Source organism: Giraffa tippelskirchi, chromosome 5 (genome assembly GCF_054371585.1).
Source record: "Giraffa tippelskirchi isolate mGirTip1 chromosome 5, T2T-mGirTip1v1.2.pri, whole genome shotgun sequence".
Classification (NCBI taxonomy): domain Eukaryota; kingdom Metazoa; phylum Chordata; class Mammalia; order Artiodactyla; family Giraffidae; genus Giraffa; species Giraffa tippelskirchi.
The window spans coordinates 122,489,077-122,515,771 of NC_137279.1; the positions used below are offsets into that span (position 1 = coordinate 122,489,077).

General features: G+C 40.7%; 1 protein-coding gene across 1 annotated transcript in view; it reads left to right on the forward strand.

Annotated features, from left to right (window-relative positions):
* The window catches only part of PLPPR5 (phospholipid phosphatase related 5), a 119,471-nt gene that overhangs the window by 27,454 nt on the left and 65,322 nt on the right, over positions 1-26,695 (forward strand). Inside the window, exon 2 of the mRNA XM_081486528.1 lies at positions 21,449-21,581. Within this exon, the coding sequence (XP_081342654.1) occupies positions 21,449-21,581 (133 nt within the window). The remainder of the gene's footprint in view (positions 1-21,448; positions 21,582-26,695) is intronic.

The following is a 26,695-nucleotide window of genomic DNA, read 5'->3' on the forward strand; positions in this document are numbered from 1 at the left end:
CTAAAACTGCTGGCCAGAAAACTGTGCTCAGAATTGCTCATTAAGTAGAATTGTTTCCTGTCACTTTTTGAGGGAATGTTTTTCTGAGTCTTTGAGTGCTATATTCATAGGATTCAAATGTTCATAGAATTTCAGCTATCTGTTAACAAATTTACCTTTTGGCACTGAATTGCAGAATTCTCAAAATGCCTGCCAGCTGTGAAATGTAATAATCAGTAGGTCAAAAAATCACGATTTTGAGATGTTCTGTAGCATATTAGAGGTGGAAAGAGAGGCTGCTAAAACAGAATCCTCTTCTCGTACCCCTGAGAGGACTCTTGTCCTTCCCACCCAGTGTCTGTTCAGGCCCAGCACCTCTCAGGATCCACTGTGGGTCAGTCAGAGGTGGAAGCCAGAGAATTTGAAGAAATTCTTGTGTCCTTCGCACAGTAGTTAGTACTGTCTTTGTAAGTGGGGGCTCGTTTAACCTTCTGAAGTGTTGTCACCTGTCCACCACACAGATGATCCCAGTGGAGAGACTGAAGCGGGCCAGCACCCTCTGGGGTCAATATGAAAACCAGAACCATTAACATGAAGATATTCCATGCAGTCAGAGATCAGAAAGATTCATTTTGTTTCTGAATGAAACAGAAGCGACAGAACAGAGGAAAAGTGCTTCTAAACTCTTCTTTGGATATTGCTGCTCAGAATTATGGACCTTGGTGCCAGAGGGCTTTGAGCTGGCATTTTATGTTTTCAGCAACCCTCTGGCTAACTGCTGAGAAGGGATGACTCTCAATATTTTGACAGCCTGCAGTAGGACTCAGGAGAGAAGCAAAATCTAAGATGATACCTGGCTTGGGCATTTGAACAAGTTTTCTGAAGGTTAAAGGGTCTGGATAAGATCAAATTCCTCCCAAGTGTAAAAGTCAGGTATTCTTATCTTAGGGCAGTTTGTTTACATACATGTTCAAATATGTGTAAAAGTTAATGTGATTCTCACAGGGAGTGGTGGTAGGAAAATAGCAGAGAAAGTGAGTAAGCTATATACAGAAGAGATAATGGATTTCAAAGTCAGACTTTCTTTCCCTTAATAATTCATATGTGTAGAAACATTTTTACATCAGTTCTGTTGCTGCTGCTACTGCTAAGTCGCGTCAGTCGTGTCCGACTCTGTGCGACCCCATAGACGGCAGCCCCCCAGGCTCCCCCCGTCCCTGGGATTCTCCAGGCAAGAGTACTGGAGTGGGTTGCCATTTCCTTCTCCAGGGCATGAAAGTGAAAAGTGAAAGTGGAGTCGCTCAGTCGTGTCCGACTCAGTGACCCCATGGACTGCAGCCCGCCAGGCTCCTCCGTTCATGGGATTTTCCAGGCTAGAGTACTGGAGTGGGGTGCCATTGCCTTCTCCAACATCAGTTCTGTAGGCTTCTACTATTCTATTGCAAAGGATACATGCATGCATGCTCAGTCATGTCTGACTCTTTGCAACCCTATAAACTGTAGCCCACCAGGCTCCTCTGTCCATGGGATTTCCCAGGCATGAATACTGGAATGGATTGCCATTTCCTCCTCCAGGGGATCTTCCTGGCCCAGGAATTGAACCTGTGTCTCTTGCGTCTCCTGCATTGGTAAGGAGATTCTTTACCACTGAGCCACCTATTCTGTTAAACATCTGCAAATACATATTTAGTCATTATTCCTTTGAGAAAAAATATGAATCTGTAATTTTTCTTCAAAGTTTTAAAAGTGAACTTCCTGCTAATATTATCTGTAACTCCCACCCAACTTCCACATCACTAGTACTTCAAAATGACATTTTGGAGTAACAGGCTGATTCTAAAGTAAGATGCAGAAGGCTGGGAAGACATTGCAGAAATTAATATTCCCAGCCCCACTGTACTCTGCCTATCCATACAGATTCTGTACATTTTGTTTGAATACATGTAACTGTTCATTATAGGCTTCCCAGGTGGCTCAGGGGTAAGGAATATGCCTGTCAATGCAGGAGATACAGGATCGACCGTGGGTATTGAAGATCCCCTGGAGAAAGAAATGGCAACCTGCTCCAGAATTCTTGCCTGGGAAATCCCACGGACAGAGGAGTCTCGTGGGCTGCAGTCTACGGGGTCGCAAAGAGTTGTATGCAACTTAGCAATTGAAACAACAACAACTTTTCATTAGAATATCTTATCTGTAAGCCTCATCTAGCTTTTTTTAACTTTTAGGACAAATTCCAAATTTGTGCTTTATTCAGGAAAGTTAATTGGGGGAAATTATATTCATAAGTGTAGAAGTTCAGGTGAAAAACTTTAACTGCTAGACTTTTCTTCTTAAAGCAAAATAATAAAATATTACAATGTCACCCTTTACATTGAGTCATAAAGTAGGTTAATATGGATTTTATAAAGTGCTTTGACTCCATTCCTGCAAAAACCTTAATGATGAATATAATATTAAAATTGGAGTTATGCTTCCGGGTTTGAATCTCAGGATTGCCATTAGCTATTAGACTTTATGAAAATTATTTAATCTCTTTGTGCTGCAGTGTATCTGTGAAAGGTCTTCCCTTCTGGCTCAGCTGATAAAGAATCCGCCTGCAATGTGGGAGACCTGGGTTCGATCCTTGGGTTGGGAAGATCCCCTGAAAAAGGAAAAGGCTACCCACTCCAGTATTCTGGCCTGGAGAAGTCATGGACTGTGTATAGTCAATGGGGTCTCAAAGAGTTGGACACGACTGAGCAACTTTCACTTATTTGTGAAAAGGAATAATGCCTACATCATAGGGTGGTTGTGAGGATCACAGATTGATATATGTAAAGTGTTTAGAACAGTACCTGGTCCATGGTGAGTGTTACATATATCACTTTTTGAAATGACAACGATGGGTATGAATTTATACAATAAATATATATGTATCATAAGCTTAAATTAAGAGCATTTGGGATAAATAATCAGTTTTCTGAAACATATTTCCCATTATATCTTGGAAACCCTTTCTTTGGCTTTCTTATTAATGAAGTCAGCTGAATCAGAGCTGTTAGGGTTTCACATTTAAGTTATAATTATACATTTTCCTAATACACAGGGAGCAATAATCTGAAAAGTTATACATACACCAATTGCAAGTGAGACCAGACTGCAAAATGAGCTTCTGTTCCAAGATTCATCTCATTCATTTATTTTGGGGTTTCAATCATGCTAGTCTTCGTACATTCTCATCAACATTTTTAATGACTTGGTAAAGTAGAAGGATTTCCTGTGTAATCAAATTTTTTTTTTTTCCTGCGAGAGTGTTTTAAAAATAAAGTTCTTTAAATGTCTAATCTTTTTTTTTTTTTTTTAGTAAAAATGAATGGCCTTAAAAGACATTTGTCCTGCCAGTCTATTTAAAGATGAGAGAAATGAAAGCCAGGAAAACCAGAAGAAGATGGCCTCAAGAGAAAGATCTGTACAATGAATTTGAAATTGCAGGGAATACTGTTTCTCCTTTCCAAGGCAGAGCTGTCACCTCAGAAACCTATTTTTTATGAAAAGAAGAGTGTTACACAGTGTATTAGAGTTTAGTCTGTTGAATATATATGTGGGTAAGGCACTTGAAGGTGACCATGAATCATTCAATCCTGGTATATTAATACAACAGAAACTTGCATTTTGATCCAGGAGAAATCTTAACCAAACAGAAGTATAGATTCTCCAGAAAAGAAAAGGTATAATTACTGTCTACGGTAAGACTGGCTCAGATGGTAAAGAATCTGCCTGTAATGCAGGAGACATGGGTTTGATTCCTACGTGAGGAAGATCCCTGGAGAAGGGAATGGCAACCCACTCCAGTATTCTTGCCAGAAGAATCCCCATGGACAGAGGAGCCTGATGGGCTACAGTGCATGAGGTTGCAGAGTCCAACACAACTTAGTGACTAACACTTCTACTTTTCACATAAGAGAGTAATGCAATATTTCAGGACCCAGGATAATTCCCCCTGGATTCAATAGCCAGTAAAACATCTATTTGTGCTTTATTGACTATGCCAAAGCCTTTGACTGTGTGGATCACAATAAACTGTGGAAAATTCTGGAAGAGATGGGAATACCAGACCACCTGACCTGCCTCTTGAGAAACCTGTATGCAGGTCAGGAAGCAACAGTTAGAACTAGACATGGAACAACAGACTGGTTCCAAATAGGAAAAGGAGTACGTCAAGGTTGTGTATTGTCACCCTGCTTATTTAAATTATATGCAGAGTACATCATGAGAAACGCTGGGCTGGAAGAAGCACAAGCTGGAATCAAGGTTGCCGGGAGAAATATAAATAACCTCAGATATGCAGATGACACCACCCTTATGGCAGAAAGTGAAGAGGAACTAAAAAGCCTCTTGATGAAAGTGAGAGAAGAGAGTGAAAAAGTTGGCTTAAAGCTCTACATTCAGAAAACTAAGATCATGGCATCTGGTCCCATCACCTCAGGGGAAATAGATGGGGAAACAGTGGAAACAGTGTCAGACTTTATTTTAGGGGGCTCCATAATCACTGCAGATGGTGACTGCAGCCATGAAATTAAAAGACGCTTACTCCTTGGAAGGAAAGTTATGACCAACCTAGATAGCATATTAAAAAGCAGAGACTTTGCTTTGCCAACAAAGGTCCATCTAGTCAAGGCTATGGTTTTTCCAGTAGTCATGTATGGATGTGAGAGTTGGACTATGAAGAAAGCTGAGCGCCGCAGAATTGATGCTTTTGAACTGTGGTGTGGGAGAAAACTCTTGAGAGTCCCTTGGTCTGCAAGGAGATCCAACCAGTCCATCCTAGAGGAGATCAGTCCTGGGTGTTCATTGGAAGGACTGATGTTGAAGCTGAAACTCCAATACTTTGGCCACCTGATGCAAAGAACTGACTCATTGGAAAAGACCCTGATACTGGGAAGGATTGGGGGAAGGAGGAGAAGGGGACAACAGAGGATGAGATGGTTGGATGGCATCACCGACTCGATAGACATGAGTTTGTGTAAACTCTAGGAGTTTGTGATGGACAGGGAGGCCTGGCGTGCTGCGATTCATGGGGTCGCAAAGAGTCGGACACGACTGAGTGACTGAACTGAACTGAACTGAGACACTCCTAGGAAGTCCTGTGAGGAAAAGTATAATTCTTCTGTACTGTAGAGAAGAAATGTCATTCTTTCTTAGCCATTGATTGGAAAGGTCAGGTAAATCCCACTCTACTTCCCTGACTGCTTTCTGCTCATAAAAACATCTCAAAGCACTTCTTAAATACCTCTTTGTTTCCCACCTGTGTCATTTTTCAAAGTAGTATTTTTCTCTCTCATTGTGTGAATTAATACTTGATCTCTTTTGTTTTAGACATTCTCTACCTAATGTTAGGGGAGTGGTGAATGAGTTCATCATCACTTTATAAAGTTCGTATTTCTCAGCTTTACTTTTTCTTTCTAAAGAGCCCTAATTCTTTTATCCAGTTATCATAAATAGGTATATAGCTAATCCTTCCTAAATTTGAATTTTTCTCTTCTTAAAAAAATAAAAAAGAAGATTTTGCTTTTACTTACTTTGCCTAATGTTTCTGGGATACAATCTCTACCTAGAAGATAGATTGCTAAGATTAGAGAAATTTGGGGAACATTGGGCAGAAAAGTTAACAGTTTTCCTTAACAGATTGTCATGCTTTGGGTCATGCAGGAAAGCTAATTGGGAGGAAATTAAACCTTTAAATGCAGAAAGTTCAGACAAGAAAGCTTTAACTGCCAGACTTTTCTTCCTAAATTAGAATAAAATAATAAAACAGTACAGTGGCAAGTTGAATGCCAGAACTGGACCACATGGGGTTGAGTGAGTCCTGGCTTCTTGACTTCTTACCTGAATGCCCTTAGATAAGCAGGTAATCTTTCTACACCTTGGTGTCCTCATCTGTAAAATGAAGACAGTAGAACAATACCATTCTGGAGCAGCTGGAAATTATGAATTTTGATGTGCTAATATGCATTGTGCCTCTCCAGGAAGGGTTAGAGTTTTTAGCTGATTTTTTTTTCACCCAAGAGTCTCCCCACAACCCCTCTTAAAAAACTACTTAACATCCTGTTGAACTTAGTTTTAGAAGCACTGACATAGGGACATTTAATTTTTGCTTGTGCTTCAAAGGCTCATTTCTAAAAAGTTTATTATCTTCAAGTCCCAAAGACTATTTTAATTTTCTCATGTTGCTTTTTTATTATTGATAAGAACAGGGGAAATTAATTCAAACATGTGCTTTAGAAGAGCTTGAAAGCAAGCTAATAACCTGTATACTAGTTTTTATTAGGGCTTCCCTTGCCAACAAAAGTATGTCTAGTCAAGGCTATGGTTTTTCCAGTGGTCATGTATGGATGTGAGAGTTGGACAGTGAAGAAAGTTGAGCACTGCAGAATTGACGCTTTTGAACTGTGGTGTTGGAGAAGACTCTTGAGAGTCCCTTGGACTGCAAGGAGATCCAATCAATCCATCCTAAAGGAGATCAGTCCTGGGTGTTCATTGGAAGGACTGATGTTGAAGCTGAAAGTCCAATACTTTGGCCACCTCATGCGAAGAATTGACTCATTGGAAAAGACCCTAATGCTGGGTAGGATTGGGGGCAGGAGGAGAAGGGGATGACAGAGGATGAGATGGTTGGATGGCATCACTGACTCGATGGACATGGGTTTGGGTAGACTCCGGGAGTTGGTGATGGACAGAGAGGCCTGGCGTGCTGCAATTCATGGGGTCGCAGAGAGTCGGACACGACTGAGCGACTGAACTTAGCCTTTATTAGGGCTCAGCTAGTAAAGAATCCGCCTGCAATGCGGGAGACCTGAGTTCGATCCCTGAGTTGGGAATATCCCCTGGAGACAGGAAAGCCTACCCTCTCCAGTATTGTGGTGTAGAGAATTCCATGGACTGTATAGTCCATGGGGTCACGAAGAGTGGGACACAACTGAACGATGTAGCTTTTATTCTATTAATGATGAACTAGCTCTTTTGAGGAATGACGGGTGCATTATAACAGTACTGGCCTACAGATTTGTGAACATACAGAATCTGACCTTATATGTTGAAAATTTAAAAACAACACAAGTATACAGAATGAATTTTATTACAGTGCTCTTATGATTCATTTTTCTCGTAGCTTATGTCTCCTACATTTATATGAACAGTTGAGCAAAGTATGGATATCATGTAAAGTTTACTGCTGCTGCTAAGTCACTTCAGTTGTGTCCGACTCTGTGCGACCCCATAGACGGCAGCCCACCAGGCTCTGCCGTCCCTGGGATTCTCCAGGCAAGAATACTGGAGTGGGTTTCCATTTCCTTCTCCAGTGCATGAAAGGGAAAAGTGAAAGTGAAGTCGCTCAGTCGTGTCCGACTCTTAGCGACCCCATGGGCTGTAGCCTACCAGGCTCCTCCGTCCATGGGATTTTCAAGGCAAGAGTACTAGAGTGGGGATGGAAAGTTTAATTAGCTTTTATTTCTATTAGGAAATAAGTTTTCTTTAGTGTTTTTTTTACAAGCTTCTAATATTAGAAAAAAAGAAAAGAAGGAGCATAGCATATAAGTCCGCGTCTTGTTGTTAGGTAGACCATGTTTGCTTTCTCTGTATCCTCATGCTGCTCCACCCCTGTCCCCCACTGCACACACGTATGCACCCCAGGCTTAGTGTCTGGACTTTCACACTATTCCAGCTTATCAAACTGCTCTGTTATGCTCTTCCAGGCATCCCACATTCCCTTGCTTGCTTGCTAAGTCGCTTCAGTCGTGTCTGACTCTCTGCGACCCTATGGACTGTAGCCCACCAGGTTCCTCTGTCCATGGGATTCTGCAGGCAAGAATACTGGAGTGGGTTGCCATAGTCTCCTCCAGGGGGTCTTCCCGACCCAGGAATGGAACCCGTGTCTCATGCATTGACAGGCTGATTCTTTACCATCTGAGCCACCAGGGAAGATCTGAGAGAGCTTGAGGGCTTATTGGAACACTAATGGTCTGAACCCTTGCCCAGAGTTGCTGAGTCGTTAGAATTGGGATGTAATCCAAGCATCATTTTCATCCATTTCCCAGGTGCTGTGGATGCTGCTGCTGTGGGGACCACATCTGAAAATCTCTGCCCATAGAGCACTCTCAAAAAAGCAGGTCCCTTTCCTCTAGTTTCCCAACTAAAAAATGATTCATTATGATTGCCCCATCCATTGGTTGCTTTCCTATCCCCTGTCATCTGCATTTGAACAGGAGTCTCCTTTTTAAAGACTACAAACCTTAATTCACAGGAATAAATCTAGTTCTTGGCTTCATATCCTTCAATCTAAGTTGCTTTTGACCCACTGTTGCACTAAAACTGTCTTTTCCCTAGGGTATTAAGGCTTCGTGGTTGCCACACACCCACATCTTAACTGCTACTAGTAACATGTAAAGGTCTTATAAGAGCATGGTCTCAGGAGGTGGACTGTCTTGGGTTGAGATGCTGGTTCCTCATGCTGTACCCAACCTGTACCCAACTGTAGGCACTTTATCTCTGCTTGATATTCCTCATCTACAGCTGGATTTCAATAACAATACCTATCTCATAGGATTGTTTTAAATATTAAATTTCACCAACTCAGTGGACATGAGTTTAAGCAAACTCCTACAGATAGTGAAGGACAGGGAAGCTTGGCGTGCTGCAGTCCATGGGATAGCAAAAAATTGGACATAACTTTCTGACTAAACAACAACAAAAAATATTTCCAAAGTACTGAGAATACTCCCTAAAAAGTAGTACATGTCATGTAAGTTTTTTAAAAGTTTTTTCCTCAACTTTATTGAGATATAATTGACATATAACATTGTATAAGTTTCAGGCTTCAGTGTGTTAATTTGATACATTTTATATTGCAAAACGATTACCACCATAGCATTAACCAACACCTCTGTCCCATCACATTACCATTTTTGTGTGTGTGGTGAGAATGTTTAAGATCTACTCTTTTAGCAACATTCAAGTATATAATACAGTATTTTAGCTATAATCACCATGCTGTACATTAAACCCCCAGAAGATGTTAATTTTATAACTAAAAGTTTGTGCCCTTTGACAGGTATATCTGCATTTCCCCAACTTCCTAGTCCCTGGGATTCAAACCACTGTTCTACTCTCTGTTTCCATGAATTTGACTGTTTCTTTTTTTTTTTTTTTACATTCCATGAGTAAGTGATCCCATGCAATATTTATTTCTCCCTATCTGATTTATCTCACTTAGCATAATGCCCTTAAGTTTCATTCACGTTGTCATAAACTGTGGGATTTCCTTCTTTCTTATGGTGAATAGTATCCCACTACACATGTATCAGTTCAGTTCAGTCACTCAGTCGTGTCCGACTCTTTGCGACCCCATGAATCGCAGCACGCCAGGCCTCCCTGTCCATCACCAACTCCCAAAGTCTACCCAAACCCATGTCCATCAAGTCGGTGATGCCATCCAGCTGTCATCCCCTTCTCCTCCTTCCCCAATCCTTCCCAGCATCAGAGTCTTTTCCAATGAGTCAGTTCTTTGCATCAGGTGGCCAAAGTATTGGAGTTTCAGCTTCAACATCACTCCTTGCAATGAAGGACTTAGTTTCATTGAGTTAGATAGCATATTTAAAAGCAGAGACATTACTTTGCCAACAAAGGTCCATCTAGTCAAGGCTATGGTTTTTCCAGAAGTCATGTATGGATGTGAGAGTTGGACGGTAAAGAAAGCTGAGCGTCGAAGAATTGATGCTTTTGAACTGTGGTGTTGGAGAAGACTCTTGAGAGTCCCTTGGACTGCAAGGAGATCCAGCCAGTCCATCCTAAACGAGATCAGTCCTGAGTGCTCATTGGAAGGACTGATGTTGAAGCTGAAACTCCAATACTTTGGCCATCTCATGCGAAGAGTTGACTCATTGGAATGTGAGGTCCATGAATCAAGGCAAACTGAAAGTGGTCAAACAGGAGATGGCAAGAGTGAATGTCAACATACTAGGAATTAGCAAACTAAGATGGTCTGGAATGGGTAAATTTAACTCAGATGACCATTATATCTACTACTGTGGGCAGGAATCCCTTAGAAGAAATAGAGTAGCCATCATGGTCAACAAAAGAATCCGAAATGCAGTACTTGGATGCAGTCTCAAAAACTGAAGAATGATCTCTGTTCATTTCCAAGGCAAACCATTCAATATCACGGTAATCCCAGTCTATGCCCCGACCAGTAATCCTGAAGAAGCTGAACTTGAACAGGTCTATGAAGGCCTACAAGACCTTTTAGAACTAACACCCAAAAAAGATGTCCTTTTCATTATAGGGGACTGGAATGCAAAAGTAGGAAGTCAAGAAACACCTGGAGTAACAGGCAAATTTGGCCTTGGTGTACAGAATGAAGCAGGGCAAAGGCTAATAGAGTTTTGCCAAGAGAACGCACTGGTCATAGCAAACACCCTCTTCCAACAACACAAGAGAAGACTCTACGCATGGACATCACCAGATGGTCAACACCGAAATCAGATTGATTATATTCTCTGCAGCCAAAAATGGAGAAGCTCTATACAGTCAGCAAAACCAAGACTGGGAGTGGACTATGGCTCAGATCATGAACTCCTTATTGAAATTCAAACTCAAATTGAAGAAAGGAGGGAAAACCACTAGACCATTCAGGTATGACCTAAATCAAATCTATTATGATTTTACAGTGGAAGTGACAAATAGATTTAAGGGACTAGATCTGATAGACAGAGTGCCTGATGAACTATGGACAGAGGTTCGTGACATTGTACAGGAGACAGGGATCAAGACCATCCCCATGGAAAAGAAATGCCAAAAAGCAAAATGACTGTCTGAGAGGCCTTACAAATAGCTGTGAAAAGAAGAAAAGTGAAAACCAAAGGAGAAAAAGAAAGATATTCCCATCTGAATGCAGAGTTCCAAAGAATAGCAAGGAGAGATAAGAAAGCCTTCCTCGATGATCAATGCGAAGAAATAGAGGAAAACAACAGAATGGGAAAGACGAGATCTCTTCAAAAAAATTAGAGATACCAAGGGAACATTTCATGCAAAGATGGGCTTGATAAAGGATAGAAATGGTATGGACCTAACAGAAGCAGAAGATATTAAGAAGAGGTGGCAAGAATACACAGAAGAACTGTACAAAAAAGATCTTCATGACCCAGATAATCACGATGGTGTGATCACTCACCTAGAGCCAGACATCCTGGAATGTGAAGTCAAGTGGGCCTTAGAAAGCATCACTATGAACAAAGCTAGTGGAGGTGATGAAATTCCAGTTGGACTATTTCAAATCCTGAAAGATGATGCTGTGAAAGTGCTGCTCTCAATATGCCAGCAAATTTGGAAAACTCAGCAGTGGTCACAGGTCTGGAAAAGGTCAGTTTTCATTCCAATCCCAAAGAAAGGCAATGCCAAAGAATGCTCGAACTACTGCACAATTGCACTCATCTCACAGGCTAGTAAAGTAATGCTCAAAATTCTCCAAGCCAGGCTTTAGCAATATGTGAACCGTGAACTTCCAGATGGTCAAGCTGGTTTTAATAAAGGCAGAGGAACCAGAGATCAAATTGCCAACATCCGCTGGATCATCGAAAAAGCAAGAGAGTTCCAGAAAAACATCTATTTCTGCTTTATTGACTATGCCAAAGCCTTTGACTGTGTGGATCACAATAAACTGTGGAAAATTCTTAAAGAGATGAGATTACCAGACCATCTGACCTGTCTCTTGAGAAACCTGTATGCAGGTCAGGAAGCAACAGTTAGAACTGGACATGGAACAACAGACTGGTTCCACATAGGAAAAGGAGTAAATCAAGGCTGTATATGTCACCCTACATATATATAAAACATCTTTATTATCCATTCATCTGTAAATGAACACTTAGGTTGTTTCCACATCCTAGATACTTTGAAAAATGTCACAATGAATATAGGAGTGCAGATGTGTCTCCAGTATTCTCATTTCAATTCCTTTTGATAAATTCCCCTCAGATGTGGGATTGCTGGATTACATGGTAGTTCTATTTTTAATTTTTTGAAAAGCCTCCATATACTTTTCTCTAGTAGTTGTACCAGCTTGCATTCTCATCAATAGACCAGCAATGCACAAGGGTTGCCTTTTCTCCATACCTTGCCAACAGTTATCATCTCTTATGTTTTTTGATGATAGCCATTCTGACAAGTGTGAGGTGATATCTCACTATGGTTTTGCTTTGTATTCCCTGTTGCTTAGTGATGTTGGGCACCTTTTCATGTACCTGTTGGTCTTTTGTATATCTTTTTTTGAAAACTGCCTATTCAGTTCCTTCATACACTTTTAATTGGGTTGGTTTTTGTTGTTGTTGTTGCTACTGAGATGTGTGAGTTCTTATATGTTTTGAATTAGTATTAGTATTAGTGAAAGTCACTCAATCATGTCTGACTCTTTGCAACCCCGTGAACTGTACAGTCCATGGAATTCTCCAGGCCAGAATACTGGAGTGGGTAGCCTTTCCCTTCTTCAGGGGATCTTCCCAACCCAGGGATTGAACCTAGGTCTCCCATATTGTTACTAACCCCTTATTGGATACATGATTTGTATGTGTTTTCTTCCATTCCATAGGCTGCATTTTCATCTTGTTTCCTTTGCTTTGTCGGAGCTTTATATTAGCTATTGTTAAAAGTTTCCCAGATTTGCCTCTCAGGGTATCACCTTCATGATTTCTCTCATGGCAGCATATCACCTCAACTATCATTTATTTCTTCTTCAAACCAATCTACTTTACCAACATTATTATAAAAGGAATCGTAGTGCTATAAATGGAATACCAGCATCACTTGATATAGAAGGTAACCATAAGATAAATACAGTGAAAATCAATGTTTTTTTATTCTAGACCATTATTTTCTGCAGAACACTCTGAGCCTGAGACTTAGCCCTTTTTTATGAAAAACAGGTAAATTAGCAAGTTCTAGCCGCTATCACGTTTCAGTGACTAGCCCCACATTTCAGTGACTTCATACACTAGAGTTTATCATCCACTCACGTAGTAGTCCATTGCAGGCCTGCTACCTCTGGGGACCTGGCCTCCTTACACTTTGTGGCACCAACAACTGCTGGACCCAGAAATCTCTTTGCTGCTAGTCAGCAGAGAGAGGCAGAGAACATGGAGAAAGACACCTGATTTGTTGCCTTTTAGGTCTGAAACTGTCATAAGTCACTGATCCCTTGGTATAAGTCACCTAGAGGCAGGTGTTCAGGGAATGTTGGTCCAGGCTAAGTAGCTACTTTATGCTGTGAAATCAGGAACACAAGTTTTTGGTGGTCAAATGCTGACATATATACAGGTTATAGCAGGACATAGCCATAGTTTCTTAAATGCTAGGAGGGATTGTACAACTATTACTTCTTTGGGAGAGGGAAAGTGGTAGTCACTTAGTCGTGTCTGACGACCCCATGGACCATAGCCCACCAGGCTTCTCTGTCTATGAAATATGGGATTCTCCTGGCAGGAATACTGGGGTGGGTAGCCATTCCCTTCTCCAGGGAATCTTCCTGACCCAGGGATTGAACCCAGGTCTCCCACACTGCAGGCAGATTCTTTACCATCTGAGCCACCAGGGAAACCAAATATTCTTTCTTTAGTTCAATTTATTCTCCTCTCTCCGCACCTCAGTTTCACTCGGAAACTGTTCCAAGAAGTTAGCAACTGCCTTACTTAACAAGTATGAAATCCATATATACATGGGAGAAACTTGTTTTTCTATATCATGATACAAAGTTAATAAGATAGTACCCAATGTAGCTTTTTACCTCCTAGTATAGCTTAGAACTTTCCTTGGCTAGATGGGAAATGAGCTCACTCTCTATATATGTGTCTTTATAATAACCAAGAATGCATGATGTGTTTGATAGCAACCCACATATAAACCTGGTACCCTCCTACATTTTAAAATTTAACTGTGTGCCATTACTAAACTTTTATGAATTCAAGTTGCTTTTCAGGTATTATTTGACATATATCTGAAGTGTGTGAGACACACGCCAAGTACCGTCACACTGATTGCATGATTTCTGCTGCTGCAGTATATCTGAAATATTTTTCTTATACTAATCTCAAGCTGATGAAGCATGGGTTTGTTTGAGTGGCCACCAGTTGAAGGGGAGAGGCATTTCTCATTGGGTTTTTTATAAATGAAAACATGAAGCTGTTTGGAGTTTGACTATGATGTCGTAAGAAAAAACTTGTTTCAGTTTGTCGTTAAGAAATACATCGCCCAGAGGGTCAGCCTTTGGGAGCTGAGGTATGAGGGCAGCATGTGCTCATAATAGAGATATTTATACTTAGTGATTTATGATTCACAGCTGCATATTTGTAGCTTGCTATTCATCAGCCAGCTGGGGCATTTTACTCACTGGTGAACAGGGTAGAAGATAAAAACAGAACTGGGTACCAGATCTATCCTCAAAGATGAGATGGAGACATGGATGGGTCATTTAGGAAGGAGGGGTGTGTAGGTACAGCTTGATAAGCAAAATAGGTTCACGGAGCTTCATGATGTCAACACTGAGTTCAGTAAAGCATGATGGATGGCTCAGTTGGAGGATGATGTATCATAGTATCTAGGACATAGTACTTAAAACATAGTACTCCATTTTGGTTGCTCAGTGGACTGTAGGGCTTCCATTTTCAGGGTGGAGAGGTTCAGGAGCACAACTGTTTCCTCCAAGGAGGCAGACTGTCAGGTTGCAGTGGGGAGGGGACTGTGACTCAAGGAACCCCACTTGCTCACACGCAGCCCTGTGAGGTAGTGACAGCCCTTCAGTATCAGCTCCCTAGCCCTTGGTGGCGTCGTATCACATTCTGGATATATTGTCCTAGATCTTGAGTGAACTTCCACGGACATTGCTTCAGGGTTTCCTATAGAACTGGGGGAGCAGGGGCCTTCGCCTCTCTTGGCAGAGGAGGGCTGGTGGTGGGATGAGGTTAGTGAGTCCATATGAGGGGAGCTGGAAAACAGATGCAAGAAATGAACTGAGGGTTTCCTACTGTGTTCTTACTGTGCCAGCTTACACCTGTCTCTACCATTAGTCTTTTTTTCTTTTTCTGTTATTTCCCAGTGAATGAGAATCTTTGCTGAGGTGGGGGAGGAATGTCCCCTACGAACTGCTGGCCCTCAGGACATCAGTTGATTTTCCCCACAGGGCCACTGATGTCCTTCTCAGTGTTCTCCTCCTTCTCTCTCTGTAGCCAGCAGCAGCCTGTGGCAGGCAGGAGGAGGGTCTGTGCTCGGGTAACCCTGTTCATCCCCTCAGCTCTCTCTGGAAACAGCTTTCATTTATAAGTTCACAGAGAAAGGGAGTTTTATCAAGGAAAACTATGAAGGATGGAGTGACAAAGCTTTCAGCATCTCCATCTCTTGCTTCTGTGTCTTTGTCCTGTCATGTTTCCTGTCTCCCACTCCCAGGAGAGAAAACAGCCAATTAGGATCTTTCACCAAGAGCTTCTTTGGGAACCTAATGAAAATGGCAGGCAGTGACTCCCGATTAAGAACTTCTCTTGACAATGGTGGTGAAATGACCAAACCACCAGGTCCTCAGTTACATATAAGAACCAAAAGCATGCAGTAGAAAAATGAAGAAATTTCTTGGAAAACAGAACCTCAAAATAATAATAATAATGGCACAGTTAGGATGTTTGATGCTCTTTTGGTCTTTGTTGGAAGATTGGAATGTGCGTCAAAAGGATCAGGAAAGTCTTTCTGTACTCAGTTCTCTTATACCTAGAAACCCCAGGAGCTGTAAAGGTGCTTTGTGCCCCAACAAGTTTCCCTTAAAACTATAGAAATACGATGGAACTCCAGGGTGTGACTTGAGTCTTGAGGAGTGTCAGAGTGGAACAGGGAGGTGATCTGGCTTAACTTGGAAAAATTAAAGGAAAGGCTTACACAGTCCTAGATAGAGGCTGTGGTCAAAATAGCTCTAAACTTGGATTCAAATTTTGGCTGTGCCATGAATAGACATGATTAACTTCTTTATTTCTCTCTGGATCGGTGTCCTTATCTCTAAGGGCAGACTGAGGTAAATTTCATTCATTCTAGCAGCCATTCATATTCATTGGCAGTCACCGTGCTTTAATATGAAAGTATAAAGAAAACATTATACAATCCTTGTCTCAGAGAACCTCTCAATTAAGTGGAGGAGACAGATGTTGCTGATACTTATAAAAGCATGTGTAAAGTACCGTAATAAATGTACAAAGTGCTATTGGAACGCAGAGAGGGAGGGATGGCTTGTCCCAGGAATAGAGCTGCAGAAGAGTAGGCAATATGTAAATCATGTCTTAAGAACAGAACTGCCTACCATTGCCCAAGTATAAAAGCCAGAATATATGGGAATGCCTGGTATGTTTGAGAATGAAAATGTTTAGCTGTGACTAGAACATAGCGTGTCCGGAGGTTTGTAAGAGAAGCTGAAAAAAATGGGTTTAGGTTCATCTGTAAATAGTCTGTTACAACAGCTCCTGTTATTCCTTTGCCTATGAAGACACACTGGAAATTGTAAATAGAGGACCTGGATTGCACACAATTTGAGGCAGGAATATGAAAGCACAGAGATGAGTTCTGATGATGCTTTAATGCAGGAAAGAAATGATGAGGGACTGAATTTTTAAATAGGGATAATGATAGAAGTGGACATATTTGAAATATAATCAAAATATAAGAGCACTGGTGGTGGAATGGTTTTGTCATTAAGTCACGTTCGACTCTTGTGACCCCATGGACTGTGGCCTACTAGGCTCCTCTGTCCATGGGATTTCCCAGGCAAGAATAATGGAGAGGGTTACCATTCCTCCTCCAGGGGATCTCCCAACCCAGGGATCAAACCCGGGTCTCCTACATTGCAGGCAGTCTCCTCCATTGCAAGTAGATTCTTTATTGGACTGAGCCACCAGGGAAGCTGATAGAATTTAACAGTTGATAGAAGCAAAAGAAGGAAATGAAGGTTTTAGTGTTGGGGTAAAGGTGAGAATTTCAGCCTGTATGTCCAAGGTGACAGGAGGTTTAGGGTGGGAGACAGAAATTTCCTTTTGGATGGGAAGGCTGGAAGCACTTAAATATGCCAATCTGAGCATGAAGAGATTTTGCTATGTAATAAGTGGTTTTGCTGTGTAATAAGTGGAGATTTGCATCTGGAGCCCAAGGGAGAGAGAAATATTTAGTAGCAGGAGTTGGTAAAGCCTTAGGAGAAATGAAGTCCTCTAGAGTGGGCTTCTGACATGCTAAGAGAAAAAGAATCAAAATAAAAATCAAGGAACATAGAATTTAGGTCTGCAATTCACTGACCAGAGCCTCTACCTCCAAGGCAAACTCAGGGCACCTTAGCCTATGTTCAGGTCAAGTTGAGAGCTACCGGGAGAAATGCTATCTCCTTTCCTGTTCTAATACTGCCTTCTCTGTAGGGCTTGCACCAAAATTCTCTCCATCTGTCTAATAATTATTCTTCCTTGAACTGTAGTAAGGATCACCCGCTATCTTTCTTTTAGGTCATGTTAATTTAGGTTCTCCTAAGGGGAAAAAGTGAAAATGTTAGTTGCTCGGTTGTTTCTGTGACCCCAACTTTGTGTCTGTCTCTGTGACCCCATCAACTATAGCCCACCAGGCTTTTCTGTCCGTGGAATTCTCCAGGCAAAAATACTGGAGTGGGTTGCTATTTCCTTCTCCAGGGGATCTTCTTGACCCAGGGACTAAACCCAAGTCTCCTGCATTGCAGGCAGATTCTTTACCATCTGAGCCACTGGTTCTCCTAGAAGCAGGTACCAAATGTGACTAAATATATCAGAGATTTATCAAGGGAAACATTTGTAAAAGATAAAAGTTGGAGGGTGGTAAGCCAGAGAAGGCAAGGAGAGCATTCAGATTATGATGAAGACCTCACTCATGTGAAGGAGAGAGGGAAGGAAGAAGGATGGAGTAGGAGACACCTCAGAGTACAGCATAGTTCCAAGAAAAATTTGACCAGAATTGTGGGGAGTCTTTATGTCACATCTCAGAGGAATAGACTCACCTGAATTCCCCCACCGTGCTTAGCCATTGCTAGGAGAGCCCACAGGCAGTGACTCAGTCACATGCATGCTCAGTCACTTCGGTTGTGTCCAAGTCTTTGCAACCCTGTGGACTGTACTCTGCCAGGCTCCTCTGTCCATTAGGTTCTCCAGACAACAATACTGCAGGGGCCCTCTTTCAGGGATCTTTCCGACCTAGGGATCAAACCTGCATCTGCTGCAAGTCTCCTGCATTGCAGGCTGATTCTTTACCCACTGAACCATCTGGGAAGCCTGTGACTCAGTAATTAATCCAAAGGAGTGACAACTGGGACCATCAGACCAAAAACCTCCCAGAGCAGAGATCCTAGTGGCATGCATTTCATGGCCACCATAAATGCCTTCAGTGATTCAGTGACACTTCCTAAATGTTCTACTGGCACTTATTATCCACACCAGTCAAAACTCAGCATGTACAGCCTTCCACCATAGTTTCATTTTGTGTCTACCCGACTGGATTATAAACCCTTCTTTAAAGATCAGTGTAGTGTCCTTAACTCAGAGGCATCTAGGTACTCATCATAATAAGAATTGTGTTATTTTCATTACTTGAATTTATCTGAGAGTTGTAGCAGTGAGAGTTTTGACTTAGGAAGTTGAGATGGGGGAAGTTAAGAATATGATTTGGTTAAGGAGTCCCATAGATATCACAGTGAGGGAGGGAGAATTAGAGCATGGAAAGTAGACATACCCACTAAAGAAAAGCAGACACTAGGGCCTAGGCACATGCATTTGGTTAGGTAAAGTCCAAGTATGCAAACAAAACACAGTATCCAGAGAATATGATGGAAATTGCTAATCTAGGCAAGAGCTAGCAGGGAGGAGGTCCAGCAAGATGTAATGGACGGGAGTTTGAAGTAGACATCACTCCAACTCTTTGAAAACTAACCTTTCTACCCATAAGGCAGTTTTCACACACCATATCACAACTTCTTAAGCTTGATTAATTGGACCAGAAGAGACACCTGTTTCAAGCTGAACCTTCCAGGAATTTTGACTCTGGGTTCAGTAAATCTAATTAGTTGAATTTTCCTTGAACTGAGCTGACATGTTCAACACAGAGTTCTTGAAGCCTGCTGGGGCATTCATGTACATTAAGAAGCAGGAGACACAGATTGCAGAAAGACAAGAATGAGTCAGACATTCAGAGAATTGAGGTGAGAGCGTGACTCCAGAAAAGAAGAATGAGACTGAGAGAATGGTTGCCTGGACTCCTGAGACATTTCCAACCCTGGACCTAATCCTGTGCCTTACAACGCTAGGTTCTGAGATAACCCGCCAACCTTAGATTAAATTCCCTATTCTTCTTAATCCAGTTTGAGTGGGATTCTTTTAGTGGTTCAGGTGGTAAAGAATCTGCCTGCAGTGCAGGGGACCTGAATGCAATCCCTGGTTTAGGAAGATCCCCTGGAGAAGGGCATGGCAACCATTCCAGTATTCTTGCCTGGGAAATGTCACGGACGAAGGAGCCTGGTGGGATATACAGTTCACAGAGTCGCAAAGAATCAGACACTACTGAACAACTAACCCACACCCACTTTTAGTGGTAGCCAAATAATATTGACCCTGACAGTGTTTGTCAGGTATGCTCAAGACATAAACAGAAAACTCAGAAAAGGGCAATGTGCAGAGATACAGACTAGCAAGAGGTTATCATTAGGAAAACTCAAAAGAGTAGCTTGAACAAGGCAGCTTTTAGTCTGGAAACTATAAATGGGTAAGCCAGTCAGAAACTAAGCACAGAGAACCTGGTCACAGGAACTAGGGGACAGGGTAGAGCCTTCACTGCAGGAACAAGGCAGAAGATGTTGGTTATTAGGAATCAAGTAAAAGTCAGAGGCAGACGAAGACCTGATCTATCGAGGATGAATTAATTCATACACTCAGAATTCTTGGGTGTCTGCAACAATCTAGAGGCTGTAGTGTATTAACAGACTGAGCTCGGGGTTCAGTGTACTGTGGGATGGAGACAACCTGGCGGTGGACACACCATGATACCTGCCCTGGAGAAGAGGAGGCTCAGAGGGCAGAATCAGGGCACCAGTCCGCTGATTATGCGGAGTGGATGATAGAATGTTAGAATGTGAAACATTCTGGACAAAACAGACTTGGAAGAAGTTGAAACTGAAAACTCAGAAAGTAACTTTCAAGGAGAAGCAGAGAGGAAGGTAGGCCGTGAAAGAGTGATTCAGAACAGGAGATAAGAAGGTGTCAGACCCTCAGCTTGTCTATTTGTCAATGTCTCCTAGGGCCCTGGTGGCAGCTGACGAACCTGCAAAAAATACTTCTTGTGCCTGTTTAGGCTGAATGAACTGTTTTATCACAAATCTGCTCTACTTTGCCAAAGTTAAAAACTTCAGGAGGATTTGGAAAGCTTTAGACTCTAGCCTTTCCTAATTCAGTTGTGCCTCACCAGACAGACAAGACTAGATTCCTTTAAATTAATTCAGCTCAACATCTTCTGGTTAAACCTTGAACCCTCACATACTTGGAAGAAGAAATATAGTAGAAGAAAAGGAGACAGAAGGAAGGATAGAAATTCAGAGATACTTCAATATCTATTGCATACAGATATTGGGATGCATATTGGGATAAAATTAAGTCAAACACTTGATCTCCTATGATCTCCTTGTCTATCTCCCACTTAGAATTTTGAATATCTTGTAATCATAGATATTGCTTTTCACAAAGACCCCAAAATCACTTCTCCAGTGGGTGTCAGGGAGTCCCTATATAGTCTTTTATTTAACCTTGATAAGATGACCTAAAAAGTAACCTAAACAATGACAAATTAGGAGACGTCCTACTGACTCTGGTTTCTTTGCTCATAATCTTATTTCTAGTGTGGTTGTTCGTGGTATTAAATAGAGTCAAAAGATCGAGGAGTGAGTCAGAAATTTGTGTCTGGCTTGTGATTGGCCTTATGGGGAGCAAATTGTTTAACCTCCTCAGGCTCTCATTTCCTTATCAATATTATTATGACACATGTCACTTGCTCTAGTACCTTGCTGGGTGATGTTTTTTAATTGGGGTATAGTTGCTTTATAATATTGTGTTAGTTTCTGTCATACAATGAAGTGAATCAGTTATATGTATACATATATCCTCTCCCTTTTGGACGTCCATCCCACCCCACCTCCCATCCCATCCCATATTAATTTCATACATTTTTGAATTGAGAGAAATATGGGTTTTATATATATTGGGGGGAGGTTATAATAAAAAAGTTTGGACAACCAAATATGGTTCAGCTTTATATTGAGATTATTACCACTCAAAAGAACTCCTTTTTATTCAATTTTTAAAAGTAGAAATATTCTGCATTTATACTGGTTAAATTCTAATATTTTTAATCTTTTTTTCCTTGCAAGATAATAGTTGGAGAAACTGCTGTGTTTTGCCTACAACTGGCCACGAGGGATTTTGAAAACCAGGAGAAAACTATTTTAACTGGAGACTGTTGCTATATAAACCCACTGGTGAGGAGAACTGTACGATTTCTTGGTATGTGTTCATTGAATTGTTTTTATTGTTTCTGAAATAATGTTTAGGTATAAGCTAACCTTTAAAATGACCAGCATTTTAACTGTTTGCAGATATTAGGTTATATTTTCTTTGAAATGTGTCAATTTGGTTTTAAAATAAACACTTCATATTATTTTCTCTCCTGTTCTGCAAAACTCCACTTCATGGTGTCAGTTCAGTTCAGTTCAGTCGCTCAGTCATGTCCGACTCTTTGAGAATCCAAGAACCGCAGCACACCAGATCTCCCTGTCCATCACCAACTCCTGGAGTCCACCCAAACCCATGTCCGTTGAGTCAGTGGTGCCATCCAACCATCTCATCCTCTGTCATCCCCTTATCCTCCTGCCTTCAATCTTTCCCAACATCAGGGTCTTTTCAAATGAGTCAGCTCTTCGCATGAGGTGGCCAAAATATTGGAGTTTCAGCTTCAACCTCAGTCCTTCCAATGAACACCCAGGACTGATTTACTTTAGGATTGCCTGGTTTGATCTCCTTGCAATCCAAGGGACTCTCAAGAATCTTCTCCAACACCACAGTTCAAAAGCATCAATTCTTCGGTGCTCAGCTTTCTTTATAGTCCAACTCTCACATCCGTGCATGACTACTGGAAAAACCATAGCCTTGACTAGGCAGACCTTTGTTGACAAAGTAATGTCTCTGCTTTTTAATATGCTGTCTAGGTTGGTCATAACTTTCCTTCCAAGGAGTAAGCATCTTTTAATTTCATGGCTGCAGTCACCATCTGCAGTGATTTTGGAGTCCAAAAAAATAAAGTCAGCCACTGTTTCCCCATCTATTTGCCATGAAGTGATGGGACCAGATGCCATGATCTTAGTTTTCTGAATGTTGAGCTTTAAGCCAACCTTTTCACTCTCCTCTTTCACTTTCATCAAGAGGCTCTCTAGTTCCTCTTCACTTTCTGCCATAAGGGTGGTGTCATCTGCATATCTGAGGTTATTGATATTTCTCCCAGCAGTCTTGATTCCAGCTTGTGCTTCCTTCCAGCCCAGCGTTTCTCGTGATGTACTCTGCATATAAGATAAATAAGCAGGGTGACAATATACAGCCTTGACGTACTCCTTTTCCTATTTGGAACCAGTCTGTTGTTCCATGTCCAGTTGTAGCTGTTGCTTCCTGACCTCCATACAGGTTTCTCAAGAGGCAGGTCAGGTGGCCTGGTATTCCCATCTCTTTTAGAATTTTCCACAGTGTATTGTGATCCACACAGTCAAAGGCTTTGGCATAATCAATAAAGCAGAAGTAGATGTTTTTCTGGAACTCCCTTCCACATTATCTTAAGGAAAAACTAATCCTACCACACTTGGATACTTAATATTCTAAAAGAAACTAAAAATTATGTAAACAAAAAGAAATATTTTACTGTGTTTGTTAAATTTCAGAAACAATGCTTAGGTAGAAATGATAATCTAGGTTGATTACTGAATATCACAAAGGACAAAAAAAATAGCTGGACAAATAAAAGAAATGCTGAATTTGTTAATTATAAAATTAAATAGCACTCCATGAACTGCTTCTCAATTGTTGCTTTTGTTTTTTTGTAATACCAGCAAAATTGTATTGGTGATTTTATTAAGGGACAAGATTTAATGATACTAGCACTAATGCATATGAATATTGATGAATTACTGGAAATCATCTCAATTCAATAGACATTTGGCCAAGGCAAGTTTTTTAACTGAAACAATTAAACTTAATATAGATTATTATTTCCTTGCTTTATCAAATAAGAAAAAATACAGCTGTATATACTAAACAACATTTAGGATAAATTCTTTTTAGTATTAAGATTAAGGATACTATAACCTTTCAACGTTATTCTCATATTGATGGGATCAAAATGAAGACTGTGGAGATATTGTGCTTAGATCACCTAATCTATATATAAGCCCATTAAAGACTAATCGGGTGTCATCATGACTTTAAAGCTCTTTGAAGATGAAAGGTCTTCATATCTAAGAGTGTTCTTTTTATTGCCATCCACTTATATATCCCCATAGCTCTCATTTATACTGTTGAAGGGATAACTTTTATATAAAACTTTAAAAATTATATTTTTCACATGCATCAATACTGTATTCTTGACCCATTTAATCTTTGCCCGAGATTCATTTAATAACAAAATAAGCAATAATATACTCAGAACTGAAGTGTTTTTGATGCAACTGAACCTTCCTAAATTCTGTTAAATTATATTATGCCTACTTAAGTAAAATTTTTTTATTCGTTTGCACCCATATTTCTAAAGAATATGCAGGCATACTTCCCAAGATATTTGAGCTCAGTTCTAGGCCACTACAGTAAAGTGAATATCACAATCAAGTGAGTCACATGACTTTTTTGGTTTCCCAGTGCATATAGAAGTTATGTTTATACTATATTTTAGTCTATTAAGTATACAATAACATTATGTCTGAAAAAATATGTACTTTAATTAAAAATACTTCTAAAAATAAAAATGGCTAAAAAATGCTAATCATCATTGGAACCTTTAATGAGTTGTAATCTTTTTGCTGGTGGAGAGTCTTGCCTCAACTGATCATATTGGTAGAATCTGAAGGTTGGGGTGGCTGTGGCAATTTCTTAAAATAGGATGATAACAAAGTTAGCCATAGTGATTGACTCTTCCTTTCTCTCATGATTTCTTTGTATCATGCAGTGCTATTTGATAGCATTTTACCCATGGTAGAACTTCTTTTGAAGTTATAGTCAGTTCTCTCAAGTCCTGCTGCTGCTTTATGTAGTATTTTAAATCCTTTGTTGTCATTTCAACAATCTTCACAGCATCTCCACCAAGAGTAGATTCCAATCTCAAGAAACCGCTTTCTTGGCTCATCTGTGAGAAGCAAACCCTCACCCATTCAAGTTTTATCATGAGATTGCAGTGATTCAGTCAAATCTTCAGGCTCCACTTCTAATTCTAATTCTTTTGTTATTTCCATCACATCTGCAGTTACTTCCTCTACTTAGTTCTTGAACCCTCAAAATCATCCATGAGGATTGGAGTCAATTTCTTTCAAACTCCTGTTAATGTTAATATTTTAACCTCTGCCTATGAATCATGAATGTTCTTAATGGTATCTAGAATAGTGTGTCCTTTCCAGAAGATTTTAAATTCCCTTTGTCCAGAACCATCAGAGGAATCCCTATCTGTGGCAGCTACAAATTTATGAAATGTGCTTCTTAAATAATAATGTTACTGAGTCCAAGCTCACTCTTCTCACTGTACAACAGGCCAGTTAAGCAAGAAACCAAGTGTTGAGGCAGGAATATGACTTTATTTGGAAAGCTGACTGACTAAGAAGATGGCAGACTAATGTCTCAAAATGACCATCTTATTGGAGTCTGGGTGCCAGTTTTTTTTATAGGACAGAGAGGGAAAGGAGGTGAGGAAGTAAAGTAAAAAGGTAATTTATCTTGCAAAATAGGGTATATGTTAATTTTTTTCTTCTCTGCAGCCATTCACAGGTGGGCTGGGTCAGACTGTCTCTAACAAAGGCAGAGGGACAGGGCTCCTGGAGACAGACCATTATGTGTGATATAGTGAAAAAAGCAATGAAAAGTGAAGATTAAAATCAAAGAAACAGATCCACCATGGGATCAGAATTGGCTCTTCCCTGTAACAGTAAGACTTGAAAATCAAAAGTCCTCCTTGATCCATGACCTGCAGAATGAATGTTGTGTTGGCAGGCATGAAAACAACATTAATCTCATTGTACATCTCCATCAGAGCTCTTGGGTGGCCAGGTGCATTGTCAGTGAGCAGTAATAAACTTGAATATTTTTTCTAAGCAGTGGGTTTTAACAATGGGCTTAAAATATTTAGTAAACCATGTTATAAACAGATATTCTGTTATCTAGACTTTGTGGTTCCGTTTATAGAGCACAGGCAGAGTATATTTAGCATAACTCTTTAGGGCCCTAGACTTTTCAGAATAGGAAGTGAGCATTGGTTTCACTTTAAATTCACCAGCTGCATTAGCCCCAAAGAAGAGAGTTAGCCTTTCTTTTGAAGCTTTAAAGCCAGGTATTTTCTTCTTCCTAGATCTGAAAGTGCTTGGTGGCATCTTCTTCCAATAGAAGGCTGTTTTATCTACATTGAAAATCTGGTCTTTAACGTAGGTACCTTCATTAATGATCTTAGCTAGGTCATCTGAATAACCTGCTGCGGCACTTGATGCTTCACCTTGTACTTTCCTTCCATGGGGATGACGTCTTTCCTTAAACCTCATGAATCATCCTCTGCTAGCCTCAATTCAAACTTTTCTTCTGCAACTTACTCACCTCTTTCAGCTTCTGTAGAATTGCAGAGAGTTAGGACCTTGCTGTGGATTAGGCTTTGTCTTAAGGGAGTACTGAGTTTGATTGGATTTGTCCAGACCACTACAACTTGCTTCAAGTCGGCAATAAGGCTGTTCCACTTTCTTACCATTTCTGTGTTCACTGGTGTAGCACTTCTAATTTCCTTACAGACCTTTTTCTTTGCATTCATGATTTGGCTAAATGGCACAAGAGACCTAGCTTTAAGCCTATCTCAGCTTTCGACATGCCTTTCTCATGGAGCTTTATCCTTTCTAGCTTTTGATTAAGGGTGAAATGTGAAGAAGAACTAAAGAGCCTCTTGATGAAAGTGAAAGAGGAGAGTGAAAAAGTTGGCTTAAAGCTCAACGTTCAGAAAACTAAGATCATGGCATCTGGTCCCATCACTTCATGGGAAATAGATGGGGAAACAGTGGAAACAGTGTCAGGCTTTATTTTTTTGGGCTCCAAAATCACTGCTGATGGTGATTGCAGCCATGAAATTAAAAGATGCTTACTCCTTGGAAGGAAGGTTATGGCCAACCTAGATACCATATTTAAAAGCAGAGACATTACTTTGCCAACAAAAGTCCGTCTAGTCAAGGCTATGGTTTTTCCAGTGGTCATGTATGGATGTGAGAGTTGGACGGTGAAGAAAGCTGAGTGCCGCAGAATTGATGCTTTTGAACTGTGGTGTTGGAGAAGACTCTTGAAAGTCCCTTGAACTGCAAGGAGATCCAATCAATCCATCCTAAAAGAGATCAATCCTGGGTGTT